Source organism: Phragmites australis, chromosome 12 (assembly GCF_958298935.1).
Source record: "Phragmites australis chromosome 12, lpPhrAust1.1, whole genome shotgun sequence".
NCBI classification, from domain to species: domain Eukaryota; kingdom Viridiplantae; phylum Streptophyta; class Magnoliopsida; order Poales; family Poaceae; genus Phragmites; species Phragmites australis.
Genome location: NC_084932.1, coordinates 29,534,874 through 29,550,886, shown reverse-complemented (window position 1 = coordinate 29,550,886; position 16,013 = coordinate 29,534,874). Strand labels below are relative to the sequence as shown.

The 16,013-nt window shown below is 43.1% G+C and overlaps 2 protein-coding genes across 7 annotated transcripts; both read left to right on the top strand.

Annotated features, from left to right (window-relative positions):
- The first annotated feature begins 1,028 nt into the window (after window positions 1–1,028).
- On the top strand, window positions 1,029–3,161 carry LOC133887522 (polyol transporter 5-like). Of its 2 annotated transcripts, none has more exons than XM_062327505.1 (3): window positions 1,029–1,489; window positions 1,583–1,929; window positions 2,021–3,161. In XM_062327505.1, exons 1-3 carry the CDS (start codon window positions 1,357–1,359, stop codon window positions 2,969–2,971), a joined length of 1,431 nt encoding a protein of 476 aa, XP_062183489.1. In that variant the 5' UTR covers window positions 1,029–1,356; the 3' UTR covers window positions 2,972–3,161. The 2 variants fall into 2 exon arrangements, with proteins under 2 accessions (XP_062183489.1, XP_062183490.1); XM_062327506.1 differs by having other exon boundaries at window positions 1,350–1,493.
- Window positions 3,162–4,334: 1,173 nt separating this feature from the next.
- Window positions 4,335–10,160, top strand: LOC133887521 (splicing factor U2af large subunit B-like). Of its 5 annotated transcripts, none has more exons than XR_009903589.1 (11): window positions 4,335–4,600; window positions 5,476–5,750; window positions 6,344–6,466; window positions 6,874–6,947; window positions 7,899–7,969; window positions 8,178–8,219; window positions 8,298–8,357; window positions 8,444–9,064; window positions 9,185–9,323; window positions 9,465–9,692; window positions 9,789–9,931. XR_009903589.1 is itself a non-coding variant. In XM_062327501.1 (11 exons), exons 1-11 carry the CDS (start codon window positions 4,448–4,450, stop codon window positions 9,924–9,926), a joined length of 1,764 nt encoding a protein of 587 aa, XP_062183485.1. In that variant the 5' UTR covers window positions 4,335–4,447; the 3' UTR covers window positions 9,927–10,160. The 5 variants fall into 5 exon arrangements, 4 of the variants coding, with proteins under 4 accessions (XP_062183485.1, XP_062183488.1, XP_062183486.1 ...); XM_062327501.1 differs by having other exon boundaries at window positions 9,625–9,692; window positions 9,789–10,160; XM_062327504.1 differs by lacking the exons at window positions 4,335–4,600; window positions 5,476–5,750; window positions 6,344–6,466; window positions 6,874–6,947 and adding an exon at window positions 7,438–7,640 and having other exon boundaries at window positions 9,625–9,692; window positions 9,789–10,160.
- Window positions 10,161–16,013: the final 5,853 nt, after the last annotated feature.

The following is a 16,013-nucleotide window of genomic DNA, read 5'->3' as shown; positions in this document are numbered from 1 at the left end:
TGATTAAAAAACAATCCTTTTTCTTTTTTAGTTTTTATGAGTTCAATATCATTTAGTTATAAAACGTATAAAATTAGAAGAGAAATAAAAATATATTAGTGGAAAAATTTATTTATGCTCTAAACTTGTACCTAAACCGTATTCGTATATTAGTTCGATTCGTATATATTTTGATTAACTGTTAAAATTATACGTCAAATTTAAACAACCTAATCAAAATCATAATATGTTTGCCTTTACCTATGTGATGTGTCTTGTCTACTGTCTGCTTGATATGATGAACTTAAGTTACACATTGCTTCTTAATATATTATCTTAATAAGAATTTAAAAAAGTTCATTATTTTATTACGAATGTTAGCTATTGATTAATTGTATTTTACATAGACTCTTTATTTAGTATTTGATTTTATAATAATTTGATTTTTTTATAAGACTATATTTGATATGAATCCTTATTTTTTCTATTCTAACTTTAATTTTAATTATTATTAATTTATTTCATTTAGACTCTTTATTTCGATATTTTGCTTATCACACCATATGAAAATTGAACTGCTAATTTTTCATGAATTTTAAGGTATTTATTATTCGTATTTGATATAGAATCTTTGGTTTCCGAATTTAACTATTTATTAATTATATTTTAGATTGGCTCATTGGTTTAATCTAGACTGTTATATGTTTATAACAATAAATAGTCTAGATAATTTTCTCTTTTTCGATTAAGGTGATAATTTCATGATCTTAAAAGTAAATGTGGTGATTCTTTTTCCCGTCTAATAATAGTGTAATAGATCCTACAAGAAGCATCTTTGCGACGACAGACAGCTCTCGTGTTAGGTAGCAATCACTCGTCGTCTTCCTGGGCTAAGAGACGAACGGAAACAAAATATATATCATATTGACAGGCTGACTGCTCGTCGTCTTCTGTGGTGTATTGCATGTACTGGATCTCACTTTCGACATCGATCATGAGCGTCGATCTGTTGCAGCATTATATTGTACATCAGTTGTACTGGATCGTGGAGATTTATATGGTTAAAGAAACATTGTTTGTGTGATTTTTACAGATTTTAGGGAAAATTCATATTTACCGATTTTAAACTAGGCTCAGTGAGTATCAAACAATGTCACTAGCTACTTAATTTGATCGCTCGGTAAGCTTGGAAAGCAAGAATTTTAGGGAGAGAAGGTAAAATTCCTACAGATTTTTATTAAACTTCCGCTAATCTTCTCTCTGGATACCTTTAAAAGCAACACGACAGCCCGTAACTTTGTGAGCATCCAGGCACTCTTCAAGTCCTTGCCGGCGCGCGCCACCCCGGCCGCAACCAAGACACAGCGGGACAACCACATGGCGCACGACGGCGGCGCCAATGGCACCGCCGCGCCGCTGCTCGCCTCGTCTGCAGGCAAGCCGCGGCGGAACATGTACGCCTTCGGATGCGCCACGCTCGCCTCCATGACGACCATCCTCATGGGTTACAGTAGGTCATCCTACTCTACCATCACATCTAGCTACTACATATGCAACCGTGCGTGGATCTGTATGATGTGACGAGTGCTCTGTGAGGTCGCAGATCTCGCGCTGATGAGCGGTGCGCAGCTGTTCATCCGGGAGGACCTGGGCCTCTCCGACGCGCAGATCGAGGTGCTCGCAGGGTCCATAAACGTGTCCATGCTCGTGTCCATCCTCGCCGCCGGCTGGGCGGCCGACCTGCTGGGCCGTCGCGGCACGCTCGTGCTCGCCAACGCCTTTCTCATGGCCGGCCCGCTCGCCATGTCGCTCGGCGGCAGCTACGCCACGCTCATGGCCGCGCGCTTCGTCACCAGCATCGGGTCCGGGTTCTCCATCGTTGTCACATCGGTTTACAACGCCGAGATCTCGCCGGCGTCCACGCGCGGCCTCTTGTCGTCGTTTCTTGACGTATGTATGCATACACACGTACGCAAATTAACCATGTTGATTGATTTGCAAGCTTAGCTTAATGGAGCATGGTTGTTGTGTGCACGTGCAGATGTTTATCAGCGTCGGCTTGCTGCTTAGCTACGTGTCAAACTACGCCTTCGCCGGCTTGCCAGTGCACCTCGGCTGGCGCATCATGTACGCCGTCGGCGTGCTCCCGCCCGTGTTCCTCGGCGTGGGCGTGCTCGCCATGCCGGAGTCGCCGCGGTGGCTCGCGATGCGCGGGCGCCACGCCGACGCGCGCGCGGTGCTCGTGCGCACCTCAGACAGCCCGGCCGAGGCCGACCTCCGCCTCGAGGAGATCAAGAAGGCCGTCGAGGAGCCGCAGGTTAGCGACGGAGGCAGCGTCTGGAAGGAGCTGCTCGTCCGGCCAACGGCGAGTGTGCGTCGGATCCTCATCTGCGTGGCCGGGATTCATTTCTTCCAGCAAGCGTCCGGCATCGACGCCATCGTTTTGTACAGCCCGCTAGTGTTCAAGAAGGCTGGCATGTCATCGAACGGCGCCATCCTGGGCGCCACCGTCGCCGTCGGAGTGGTCAAGGCGTGCTTCGTCCTCGTGGCCACACTCTTCTCCGACCGCCTAGGCCGGCGACCCCTCCTCCTCACCAGCACGGCCGGCGTGGCCGCCACGATGACGTCGCTAGGGATAACGCTCAGCGCCGGCGTGACGTCGACGGCAAGCGCAGCAGCCAGCGTCGCGTCGGTGCTGGCCTTTGTGGCGGCGTTCTCGGTCGGGTTCGGGCCGCTGGCAGGCACGTACAGCGCGGAGATCATGCCGCTGCGCCTGCGTGCGCAGGGCGCGAGCTTGGGCATGGCGGTGAACCGGCTGACGTGCGGGTTGGTGAGCATGACCTTCATCTCGCTCGCCGATGCGATCACCATGCCGGGATGCTTCTTCCTATACGCTGGGGTGGCGGCGGTAGCATGTGTGTTCGTGTACGCGCGGCTGCCAGAGACGAGGGGCCGGAGCTTGGAGGACATGGATGTGCTCTTCGCCAAGTGATCCTCGACGCCTTCGTCACCATCAGTGACCGAGGCCGAGCAGTGGTTATCTTTATTTGGGTTTTGTTTTTTATTTATCGTTTTAGACATCTATAAGGTCTCTAATCCATACATTTTGACGTTGAAATTTTATAGCATTTGTTATTAAAAGTTATTGAAAAGTATTTCTAATGATAAATTTATTTATTCTATTTTCATGTGACAAACTTAACACTTATATGTGTATTAGTGATCCAAACTTCTAAAATTCAACACTTACATGTGTATTAGTGATTCAAACTTCTAAAATTTAACTGCATGCATCTATAGAGGCCATCCATTTGAGAACAAAGGGAGTATATGATTGTTTCGATTGCCCGGCCGGTGCATGCTTAGGTGCTGGCTGTGCGAATTGACGACTTTTTCTCCCCATATTGTGGTCTTGCTCCTTTATCACACAACCAGGACGTAAGCTTTGTATGTCAATATTCTTTTGAAGAACGATATTATGCGTATGATCGGCCGTTCCGACCAGCACTCGCTACAGTATCCCCGCGGAAGGCCCGAAGCATTTCTTTTTTAAACTACTGTTGAATCAATAATCTGGATATTTATCCTCTATCGGTGCAAAATATACTTTTTTTTTCTTTGAAAAGTCAAGTAAAATATCATATGTATTTACGGTACTATGAAGAGGACCCTGCATAATTCTTTACTGCCATGAGTCTGTTGAAAATTAGAACTCACCACAGCACGGAATTTCATTAGGGATATAGATATATGATTTATCAAGATTGTTTATTTGCGTTGAGATTTGTGTTAGAGGAGTAAGTGAAAAAATCATGAGGTAGGTAAAAGAATCAATAAATGGATAAGTATCAGTTATACATTTTGATCCTCCACTGGTAGCCTATCAAACTTTGCAGTAGGTGATATAATTTAAATGAGAAACCATACAACTGCACTATCAAACAACTCATTTAATCTAGTAAATTACTATAGCAAAACTAACTGTAGCAGCATCATTAAAACATTTCAAGAAGATATAAGACCTAATTTTACTTACACAAAAACCATGGTAGTCTAGAAAGAAAAATCACAATATAAGTAGTCACCTGGGACCTTTTATTATAAAAGACAATGGCTAAAATCTAAAAATAACTTTAAAAAAAAATCAAAAACACAATGTAGAACCGAAATAAACAGACCTAAAACGTCAAATGCAACTACTTTCCTAGTATTTCTCCTCCCGCGGGCCCAACGCTCAAGGCCCAACTCCACCACCGGAACCGACACAAACCCCCACGCGCCCCGGGGCCCACCCGTCAGGGACTCGCCCCACGGAACTTGACCGCTCGCGCAGTCGCGCTTTATATAACGAGGTCCGCCCCTGACCTCGTGCTCCCGTTTCCACATCGTCCCGGCCTCTCGACCCAGCTAAACGCCGAACCCTAGAATTAGAAAAATTCCCCAACTCGATCCGCCGCCTCGTCGCGACATGGCCGAGCACGATGATCGCTACGACGGCAACGGCGACCCCGCGGCCGCCTACGCCCAGGCCGACTACGGCGCCGCCCCCGCCGGGGGGTCCCCGGCCGCCAAGCCCACTGGCTTCTCCGACCACGCCGACGGCCGATCCTCCCAGCCCCAGGTGCGTGAGTTCGTTCGTTTGTGCGCGCTTCCCCCTGGTTGGATCGTCCTTGCCTCGTGTGGCGTTCTAGTTAGTGGTACGAATCGCGCGGGGGTTCGATGTGATGACCCGTGTGCGAGGGATGGGGGCGAGTAGTGCCACTGGTTGGGGGGGGGGGGGGCGGACGTGGAACGATCTGCGGGTTTCGAATTCAGTGCTCACGCGAGGGATTTGGGTAGGTTCTGATGTATCTGTTTTGATTAATTCGGCTGATGCGACATGTTTGCGGAGTCTGGTGTGACGGTTATTATTACGAACCTGCGACCACGATTTCTCCTGGCTACTGTGTGGTGATTGTATTTCCTTGGAAACAATATAATTAGTGGGGAAAAATTAGGTTCTGTACAAGTTGTCATGTGGGATAAGCCCTTTTTAGAGTTAATTAGATGCAATCGATTTTTGATGTACAGGCTTCCGTTTCGATCTGTTCTGTAGACCTTATGTTGGTCTTGGATCAGGAGGCGACGCCTAGGATACTACTTGTAATTTATCATCAGATGTTGCTATATATGTGCTCACGTTATGCTGATTAAGCTGATGGGTCTTGAGAAGGGAGAAGACCACTAAATAACATATTTACATTTGATCACCTGGGCGGTTAAGATTTGGTTGGCCTTGTTCTAGGTGCATTGGCTTGGTTATATTTGGATTATTTGCTGCTGCTTGTGTACTGATGGGTCAAAGATCAGTATGTGAGAGCTTCATAGTTTCCTACTAAGTAGCACATATTATGCTTGATTACCTACATTTACGAGCTTATCATATAGTCAATAGTTGAAAATTCTGTTGTTTTAGGAAATCGGACTGATCGAATGTTTCTCCTTTGCTTTTTCCAGCAGGAGACACAGTCACATGATAGCAGGTCCTCGAAATCTAGAGAAAGAGACAGAGAACGTGAGAAAGGCAAGGACAGGGAGCGTGATAGGGGTGACCGTGTTAGGGATAGTAGGGAGAGAGTGGACAGGGATAAGGACCGTGACAGGAGTGACCGTGGTGACCGGGACAGAGATCGTGATCGCCACCATAGGGAGCGCCGTGAACGAAGTGAGAAAAGGGAACACCGTGATCGTTCTGATGATCGTGACCGTCACCGGAGCCATGATTCTGAAAGGTACTGGGTCATAATTTCTAGAGTACTTGTATGATGAGTTACGCATATTCCAGTACTGTCTTGATGAGTTACTTTTGCTAGTTCCAAGATTTGTTTACTTAAATGATGATTGCATAATATGTAAGCCGCAGAACTTGATGTGCCACTTTCGGGAGATTCTGAAAAAATGGCATGATGTATTATTTTCCTGCCCTATTATCCCATTGTAACATTTGCATATTAAATATTTTTCGAGTTTTGTAGCCTGATCTGTGTACAATTATTGGTCCCCTGAAACTGTACGATGTGGTAATGTACTATAGCCATTTGTCTTAATTGATTTTTCTAAGCCACCGAATGTATTGGAAAGTCATTAGGAATCTACTACCTGACTCCCATCTGAGCATAACAAAACAATAATGAGATATATGCTTAACCATTCATTTATTGCTTCACTTCAGTCAGTATAACAGCAAAGGTTTTCATGTTCTGGTGTCAAAACAATGTAGCTACAAAAAAGATATAAGTATCTTGTTACTAAACATCTTTTGCAAAATGTAAGAAAACAAAATCTTGCTTGCACTGGAAATCTGATTTATGCTTTGATAACGCAGGAGAAGAGACCGCGACAGGGATGGTCACCGTAGGCATCGGTCTCGCTCCCGCTCCCCTTCTAAGAGTCGTGACCGCGACCGTGACCGCAGATCTAGGTCTCGTTCACGCTCTCGTTCAAAGAGGTAAAAAGTTATATGCTATCAGAAGGTTTACTACTTGTTTATTGTTTGGTTTCTGATGCCAGTGGCACTTCCGGTTTTCCTGTCCCCATTGAATAAGCTATTTGAGGATTCCAAATTATCATGTCCTTTTGATACCTCACGTTAAATGTGCTTTTCAAAAGTAGCTATTATCTTCTGTCTTGTATGTTTGAAAAACTGGCAGTATGCAATGGGCAATTTTGAATTGCAATGTTGATTTCTTGCTTCGGAATTTAGCTTGGATAAAGTGTAGTTCAGTTGATGTAATTCTTTCTGGACATGATTTCTTCTTTGCTAAACATGGTTTTATTGTTTTATTGTATTATGTCTGCAATGCTATGTTATTCTTCTTTTTTAACGACTTGCTAATATCTGTTGTCTTGAAACAGCAAGCGAGTGAGCGGATTTGACCAAGCACCACCACAACAGACAATTCCTATAGTTAGTGCTGGTGCAGCCCCAGGTATATTGCGAACAACATAGTTCTGTGGTTTCATTTTGCATTTTAACATATATTTATCTATGATTGGGGATGCTCACTGTGGTGAGCAGTTATTATGCATACACATTTATAATATTGATTAATGCTGCTGGGGTTGCTATGTGCAGCTGCAGCCACTCCTTTCACTATAGTGTCATAAGCAGTCTTGGTTTTTCATGAACTTGTATGTTACACAACCAACTTTGCAAATCATTTTTCTTTCTTGTAAAATTCATTTATCATTGTTTTAGCAATATTAGCTTTTCCAATTTCTGAAGCAGTGCTCTCAGTCAAATAAAGTATTGAAATTTTGTTATTATGATTTTGTGCCTGAGATTATATAGGGAAAGACTGGCAACTAGCCTCTTTCTGGCTTGTCACCAGAAATGGGCTGAGCTCTTGGAACTTGTCACCTATATCTGGGACCAGTTGTTTAGTACCATTGGATGCCTTGAAGGCTTGGTAATTCTTGTTATATGAATCTGATGATGTTTGCTTGTACAAATGACCTGTAAATTTTCGTTTCTTATGCATTATAACTGGAACTGAGCAAGATCTTTTGTTGTTTGTTCTTTTTATTGTTTTTTTGTTGTGTATGTAATGGGTAAGACGGCAATCTTGGGCCACTTTGTCCAACTGCTGCCAATGGAATGAGCCGACTACTGTAGCTTTAATGCACGAGGAAACTATCTGGTTTGATATCTTGTTCGTCTTCATACCAGCATCTGTTACATTTTGGTAGTCTCATAGTTAATATTTCAGTAATTTTCTTCAACATATGCTACTCTGTTCTATGGAATTTTGCAAACTTGCTCTATCTGTGCTTTGTAGTAATGGTGGGTCATATCAGACTTTTAATTATAATAACTTGTTACGCTCTTACAAGAAATTTCATCTTCTTTTCCTTAAGAGTTTTCTGTTGATGTATTGCAGGTCAGCTGCCTGGAGTTGCTGTTGCTATTCCTGGGATGCTTCCAAACATGTTTAACTTCACTGCAGGACAGGTGACTACTGCGTTTCCTTTCAGTATTGTGTAGCTAGAGCTTAAACTGTGAATGGTTCTTTTTGTCATAACCGGGCAACCATATTCAATCTGATTAGCAACTTACCTGGTGTCGGTAGAATGATCTGTTTTAGAGATGCACACTTCTATTCTTTACTATTTGATATTCAATTATTACTTTCTAATTTTTTTACTTCTCTTTGCATCAGTTCAACCCCCTTGTTATGCAGCCACAAGCCATGACACAACAGGTATACGTCTTCCCTTAATTTGAGTTACTCCAGCAGTTTAGCTTTGCTATATACAATGTGATTAACCCCTTTTCTTAGGCTACTCGACATGCTCGGCGCGTGTATGTCGGCGGACTTCCTCCATCTGCTAACGAGCAGGTAATTACTTATAGATAGCTTATAATTTTTTCACTTGTTTCTCTACGTCTGTTGCAAGTCATGATCAATTTTCTTTTGTCATACAGTCAGTTGCAATATACTTCAATCAGGTTATGGCTGCTATTGGTGGAAACACAGCCGGTCCAGGTGATGCTGTTCTTAATGTCTACATAAACCATGACAAGAAATTTGCTTTTGTGGAGATGAGATCTGTGGAGGAAGCAAGCAATGCCATGGCCTTAGATGGCATAATGTTTGAGGGCGCACCAGTGAAGGTTAGAAGGCCAACGGACTATAATCCTTCCCTAGCAGCTGCGCTGGGCCCAAGCCAGCCAAACCCCAATCTCAATCTTGCTGCTGTTGGCTTAACTCCTGGCTCTGCTGGAGGATTAGAAGGTCCAGACCGTATCTTTGTGGGTGGTCTCCCCTATTACTTCACTGAGGCCCAAGTGCGGGAGTTGCTTGAGTCCTTTGGACCTCTGCGTGGATTTGATCTTGTGAAGGATAGGGAAACTGGTAACTCGAAGGGCTATGCCTTCTGTGTGTACCAGGATCTTTCTGTTACCGACATTGCCTGTGCTGCTCTTAACGGTATCAAGATGGGAGACAAGACCCTTACTGTTAGGCGTGCAAACCAAGGTGCTGCTCAGCCTAGGCCAGAGCAAGAAAGCATTCTGTTGCAGGCACAACAACAGGTGCAAATGCAGGTACACGTCAGCTCTTACAGACATGTCTTATATATATATTTTAAATAAATTGACATGTTTTATGTAACAACATCTGTTTATATTATCCTTTCAATTTCTGACTGAAATCTCCCTGAACAGAAGCTAGTCTACCAAGTTGGAGGAGCCCTGCCAACCAAGGTCGTATGCCTGACGCAGGTAGTTACAGCAGATGAACTTAGAGATGATGAGGAATACGAGGACATTGTGGAGGACATGAGGGAGGAAGGCCGCAAATACGGTAAACTGCATGAAACCTGTGGATTCCCCCTCCCCTCTTGTTTTGAACGCACATTCCGATTTTATCATTTTGTTTGCCTTCCCTCAATTACTGAATTGGTTTCCTTTTGTGTGTTTGTCTTTTTGTGTGTCTTTTTTGTAGTCCCACATAATGCCATTGCAGAGTGTTTTATAGTCCGACCTTATGCAATATTGGCAATCGGGCCTTAACCTACAGAAGACACACTATTCTTTTGAGTTTGATTAATCATGTATATTATGTTATCACTCTCTTGTCTATGTACTCACTAACACTTGGACAGGTAACTTGGTGAAAGTTGTAATTCCACGGCCCGATCCCAGCGGTGCGCCTGTTGCTGGAGTTGGGAAGGTAACTTGTTTTCTTTTGATCTCCAATGTAACACAGCATTTGGCTTAATACTGGAATGGCATCAGTACTGATTCATAAACTTTTGCTGCACTGCAGGTGTTTTTGGAATATGCAGATGTGGATGGCTCGACAAAGGCAAAGACAGGGATGCACGGGAGGAAGTTTGGTGGGAACCAGGTGGTCGCCGTGTTCTACCCCGAGAACAAGTTCGCTGCTGAGGAGTACGATGGATAAAATCCAAGTCATAGCTGTACTGCATATTGCATCGTTTATCGTAGTTTAAGAACCATTCCTAATTTCCCATGTTTAATTCAAACCATATTGTAGCTAAGTTTTTGTGCAGAACCATCAGTTACCTAGTTTTCCATGCTAAATTTGAACCATACTGTCGTCAAGTTTCGTGCAGAACAATCAGTTGGATGTACTGCTTAGACGGTTAGATGAAAGAATTTATTTGCTGTTTATCCTTGTGGTGCTTCCTTTGTGATGTCTACATGGTTTCGTTTGCCATGCTGGAACTCCAGTAGCAGTTATCTCAGTATTCCTTTTTCAACCTCAGGTGGTGATCAGATGAAAAATCTGCGAGGGGTTATGGTTGTTGACGGCTGAAGTTTTAATTAATACTCGTGCAGGACCGTCATTTGGTAACTATCGCTTACTCAGCTTTACAGTGACTAAATGCTGGTCTCAGGTATACAAATTGGGAGCGACTATTCGTTAGTCCATCTTTACTAACCTCAGGCTCCAACAGTTTAGCCTGTCCACTTAGCCCCGACACAACTTTTTTATCATTTAAACCCCTAGACTATTTAAACTTGGTTAGTTTACTCCCTAATGAATATGGTCTTGTTCGTTTCTCCTTGTACTATTAGTGTTTTAATTTTAGATTCTTTGGTGTCATAGACGACATCATTAGAGGTAGACTAATCCGGTTCAAATAGTCGAGATTTTATATGGGACTAAGTGGACAAACTGAATAGTTTGGATAGTGAAATTGACTTTCCTTTTTTAAACGGCTTCCTCGATGAGACGACTTTCCTAGTTTCCAGAAAAAATCGATCTAACACTACATGCCAAGCTTTGTTGGAAGCACTTAATTGAACATCATGCACAACATTCATCATCCATTTATAGAGCATTCTTTCTCTAGCGGATGGTAGTGTTTGTATTCGCTACAAACAGACGTATGGAACAACCGTCTTGAAGGTGTTGGTATGCAGAACGGAGGCTAGCATATCGTCAGCAGCTAGGACACCGACACCAAGGGCTTTATATCAGCTCCCAAAGTCGGACTGAAAAGAGACAACACAACGGTTTGTATAAATTTTAGGTTCTATTATGTATTTTGTATAAGACTATGCGTCAGTAGTAGCTGATACATACATTTTTAATAGGATAGTATCACGGTTATACATCGATTGTGTTACAATACCATACATACGACATCCATCACATAGTTCATTAAAAAACGTTCGACATACATATATATAAAAGAGTTCTACAACAAAACAATGAAAAATAATGGGTAGGCCCAATGCATACGTGCAACTTATTCTTCTACTCTTTCTTATCATTATCCGCATAATTGTTCTTCACTTCTTTATTTAAATTCAACTAGGGCAAGAGTGAGTAGGATAAGGCCATACAACTTAGTTTTTAGCTGAAAGCCAGTTTTTATACAAGAGCTAGTTTGTAAGCAAGGTTGAAAGCATTTAGGGGAAAAAACAACCTTAAGTCAATATTAGGAGTTATTGCCCCTAGGAGATATATCGATCCCGCCAATTTTCAAGTTTTATAGTTGATAGACACCTAGTCCTCTCCAAGTCACGGCACATGGCCCGCATTTCTAATACACGTGCACATAGCCCATTCACACATAAAAAAGGTACGCACACATGAAGCTAATCGTTGTACGTGACTGAACCATAGTGTGTTTTTAACTATGGATACAACTATCAGGATAGGTTTAAACTCTATAGAGCTTGCACACTTCACCTACAAGATATACACATATTCCAACCTTAGCAACTAGCGGAGCTAGCATAACGAGACACTGCACCCTAACCTCGCCATGATATCCACCATCGGACACTCAACCAGGGGCTCATGTAAACACGAATCACTTAGAGTATCCAGCTAGATCATGGAACTTCACTTAGATTGTCCGATTCATCTCTTGTTTTTGTTGCCACTAATAGCCTACGAGTGGGTACCATGCTAAGCTAGAGGTTTTGGGTCAAGTCCTGCCATATACAAGACATGTGGTTGTACGATGGTTAGTAGGTAGGATGTTACAACGAACCGGTCTTATACGACTGAGAAAAGTGTCTTCCAGCAAAACACTACAAAGGCAAACCTTGCTCCCAAGATAGTCTCACCCCTATGGGATACCTTACTCACCCTCATCAAATCAAACTTTAGAGTTTCATTAACGCCCTCATTTTTTAACCCACTCACACCACCAAGTACATTAATCATTTCACCCTTTTCACAATAGCATGAATAATATGAGTAGTTAATGTGATTCTTTTATAGAGGCATGATGAGCCTAAGAATACTAGTAACCAAAGCAATCATCTGAACAAACTTCTACGGTTCAATGGACAACAGGTAAATCAATAGCAAGGTTTGGCATAATCAAGCTAGGCTATAACTATTCAAGCTTTTAAATTAATTAAAGTAAGCATGCAAGAATGTAGCATTTCAAAATTTGGCTCAAGTAGGTTGTGTTTATCAAACTTCGGTAAAATATGATCAAATGATGTAGGACTTGTCTTCGTCAAAGTATTCTTGATAAATCATAGGGTCAACATTGACTGGATCGGCTACTATGTTGTGGACTTGATCTATCGGGTTCATGGATTGTATGGTTTCCATGGACTTGGGGGCTGAGGTGGCACGATTGACTGGTCAAAGGACATGCCATGTTAGCAAATTTTCTAACATCGACAAGTCATCAACATGTGGACATGTGGACACTGGAGGGAATTTGGTCACCACAAGAGTGAAACAGAGAGGTTTCCTAGTGGGGCCTCATCATCGAAAAACTTGTCGGTGATAGCTTTTCTATATAGGACTTTGATGAGAAATACTCACCCTCACCAGTGATCTATCGATGAGGTGGAGGTGGTGTTCTTGTGAACTGAAGCTCGCTGGAGTGGTAGCGGCGGTGTGTGGGAGGTGGAGCCGATGGCTGTGGAAAACTGAAATGCGAGAGTGGGCAGTTTGGAATCCAACGAGCGTGCTGGTGAGGGGCTACAAAGTGTCGTGAAGGTTTCAGTGGGCTCGCCCACTCCAATGGGCACTTACATTGGCCAGTTGCAAGCTTTACGTGATGGGCGGAGGATGCGCCTCAGTGCTATGCTGGTGTGGGCTCCGGGGGAGGAAAGGAGACTTGGAAGGGGCTCGGAGAGGTACACTAGTGCTTACCAGGTCGGTGGAGGTCGGGCGGTGCCGACAGTGAGGAAGAAATGGATCGACGATGGTGGTCTCCGCTTTTGATGGGATCTGAGTTACGAGAGGAGGCACATGCATGGATGAGTGAGGAGCACAAGGAGGCACGTAGGACAGAAGGACAGAGTGGAGGCTTATCGGCGGCAGTCAATTTGCATGGTAGCAAAGATTTGGTGAAGAACAGGGGAGGCTTAGGAGGGAAATTGGAGCGAGGCAGAGAGGAGAGGGGGCTGTGGTTCAGTGGCAAGGTGAAGGGAGGGGCTCTCAGACCTTTTAGAGGTGATGTAAGGCAGTTTGGTGACGGAAAATGAGAAACCAAGTTGAAATATGCCTTGTTTTACATGTGATGAGTGATTGACAATGTTGTTGATTCAGTTTGATGATTTTTGGGATTGCATGAGCATGTCTATGTATTGCAATTATGATCATGACTAAGCAAAAGGTGTAGATAAAATAGAGTTGGCATTTTTGTTTCTGAGTCTAGGAAAATTTGCCTCATCAGATGGTCTAGCGTCCAGTGAAATGAACATGTCGAATGGTCTGGCGCTCAGGAAGATTTCACATTAGAGGCTTTTTGACTCAGTGGAGAAAATCCATTGAAATACTGGATGGTTCGACTATTGGCATCACAACACGTTGGACTAATTTTTCTATAGAAGTTGCAAAGCATGTCTAGTGTGATTCTATACGCCGGATGGTCCAACGATGGAGGATGTGCAGGCCGGACTAATTTTTCCAGAGAGGATGCAAAATTTGTCTAGTGAGGATGTACACATCGGATGGTCTGGTGATTGAAGGTGTGCACACCGAAAGGTTTTCCAGGAGTGTGTTAGTGAAGGAAGTATCGCATACGCCGGATGGTCAGGTGATCACAGGGCAATACACGTTGGATCATCTTGTGTTTACGATTGTTCTGTGATGTGCTTTCAACTGAGGATTTTGATGTTGACTAATCTATAATGGAGTTGGAGATACGTGTTTGCTTATATTATGATGTGTAGGTGATGGAAACAACTTAGTGGTCGATAACAGGATGATCAGGGCTATGCGGGGTACTTGGTGCCAGACGATCAAGGACGCCAGACAGAGTCAAGGATGATCCTAACTGTACATGTAGAGAGCAAGCAAAGCGTGAGAAGACGGATGAAGATGATGTATTGACCAAGTCAAGTGAAAGGAATCCTGATGCAAGTAACAAGGTGGCCCGAGGGATCGGGAGCAGGAGAGAATTGCCGACGGTCAAGGTCGCAAGACGGAGTACACGTGTTAATATCTGATCGCTTGCTTAAGATATAAGCAAGTGACAGTGAGTCACGCTTTGAGAAGCGTATGAGGCGGTTTCGCAGTTTGGCATCAAAACCGTGAAAGGATGGAGTGCACGTGGCATCATCGTGAAGCTTGCGTTGAGGCAAAGCTAAGTCATGAAGGCGCCACAACCATTCGATGGATAGAGAAAAGATTGGACTAAAATACCCCTGATAGTAGGTAGAAGTGCATAGGAAGTGAGGGGTATTTTGGGAACAAATAAACTTAAGGATCAAAGAACCTCCCTAGGCCTAAAAATAGAGGGGAGGGCTAGTGGAGTTCCTTGAGCCGGCCATTTGAGAGTTATATGATAGAGTTTTAGGAGAGGGAGATGAGTGCTTAGCCTAGGTATTAGGTGAGAGCTTTTTGTATGCAAAATACTTTGTAATTTATTAAAAATAGGATTGTTCTTTGCAAGTAGTGAAGTTCACGTTGCCTCTGATACTTGTGTTTATCTCCTTCCAGTTTCCCTCTATTGGCTCCTTCGTTGCGTTGCGAGTGTTTTAGTTTTCACTAAGATTTTTATTTTGGTTTGAGAGCTGAATTTTTTCACCATGTTGAAGTGTTTCTTCTTGTTGCTAGAGGCATAAAATTCACATTCAGATTGGTCTTGAATTCCCTTGCTTCTAAATCATCAACTTGAAGAGTTTTTTCTCTCGTTGACTATCTCCTTGGATTTAAGTGTTTATTTTTCAAATTGCAAGCTTTTATGTGCGATGATGTATGGATTATTTTTTAATGGAACCTAATATTCAATTCCATCCGTTAGATCCATGCTTTCTTAGAGGATCTTTTGGTGCAACATGTTTCTCTTAAGTTTTTTTTTTGCTTCCGCATGCTATTTTGAGACGCGTCGGGTGAAATATTAGGAAAATGCCATTTAAGAAGTTGGTAAGGCGCCTATTCACCCACCTCTAGTCGTTATTCTCGATCCTACAAGTGGTATCAGAGCCAGTTTAATCACTTGTTGGCCTTAACTGACTTTTTTATCCGTAGGCAACGATGGAGAGACACGAAAAGATCCATTTCTTTGAAGGTCATAATTTTTTGTACTGGAAGGTGCACATGGAGGCCTATCTGTGAAGCCAATGAAGTGCTATATGGGTGGTTGTAGACTCCAACTATGAGATTCCTATCGCTCGCATGTCTCATGTCCAGATTGAACAATATAAAGTTAACAACAAGACTAGAAATATATTGTTCACCAGCCTGAGTCATAATGAGTTTGATAGAGTTCATCACCTCCGTACTGGTAGAGAGATCTGATCTACTCTTAGTGTCTTTCATGAGGGCACCAACTTGATCAAGGCTTGGAGCCAGAACACATACAATCATGAATATCAGATGTTCGTGTAGAGCTTCAGAGAGTCTTTGGATGCTATGTTTGCAAGATTTGATGAAATTATTAGCAATCTTAGATCCAATGGGGTTTTACCTTACTCTGATCATGAGAGGTTGATCAAGCTTTTCTATACTCTTGACCATAGCATTTGGGAAGCAAAGATCTTAAGCATTGGAGAGTCATCTAGTTATGACATATTGACTTGCGATGAACTCTTCAGC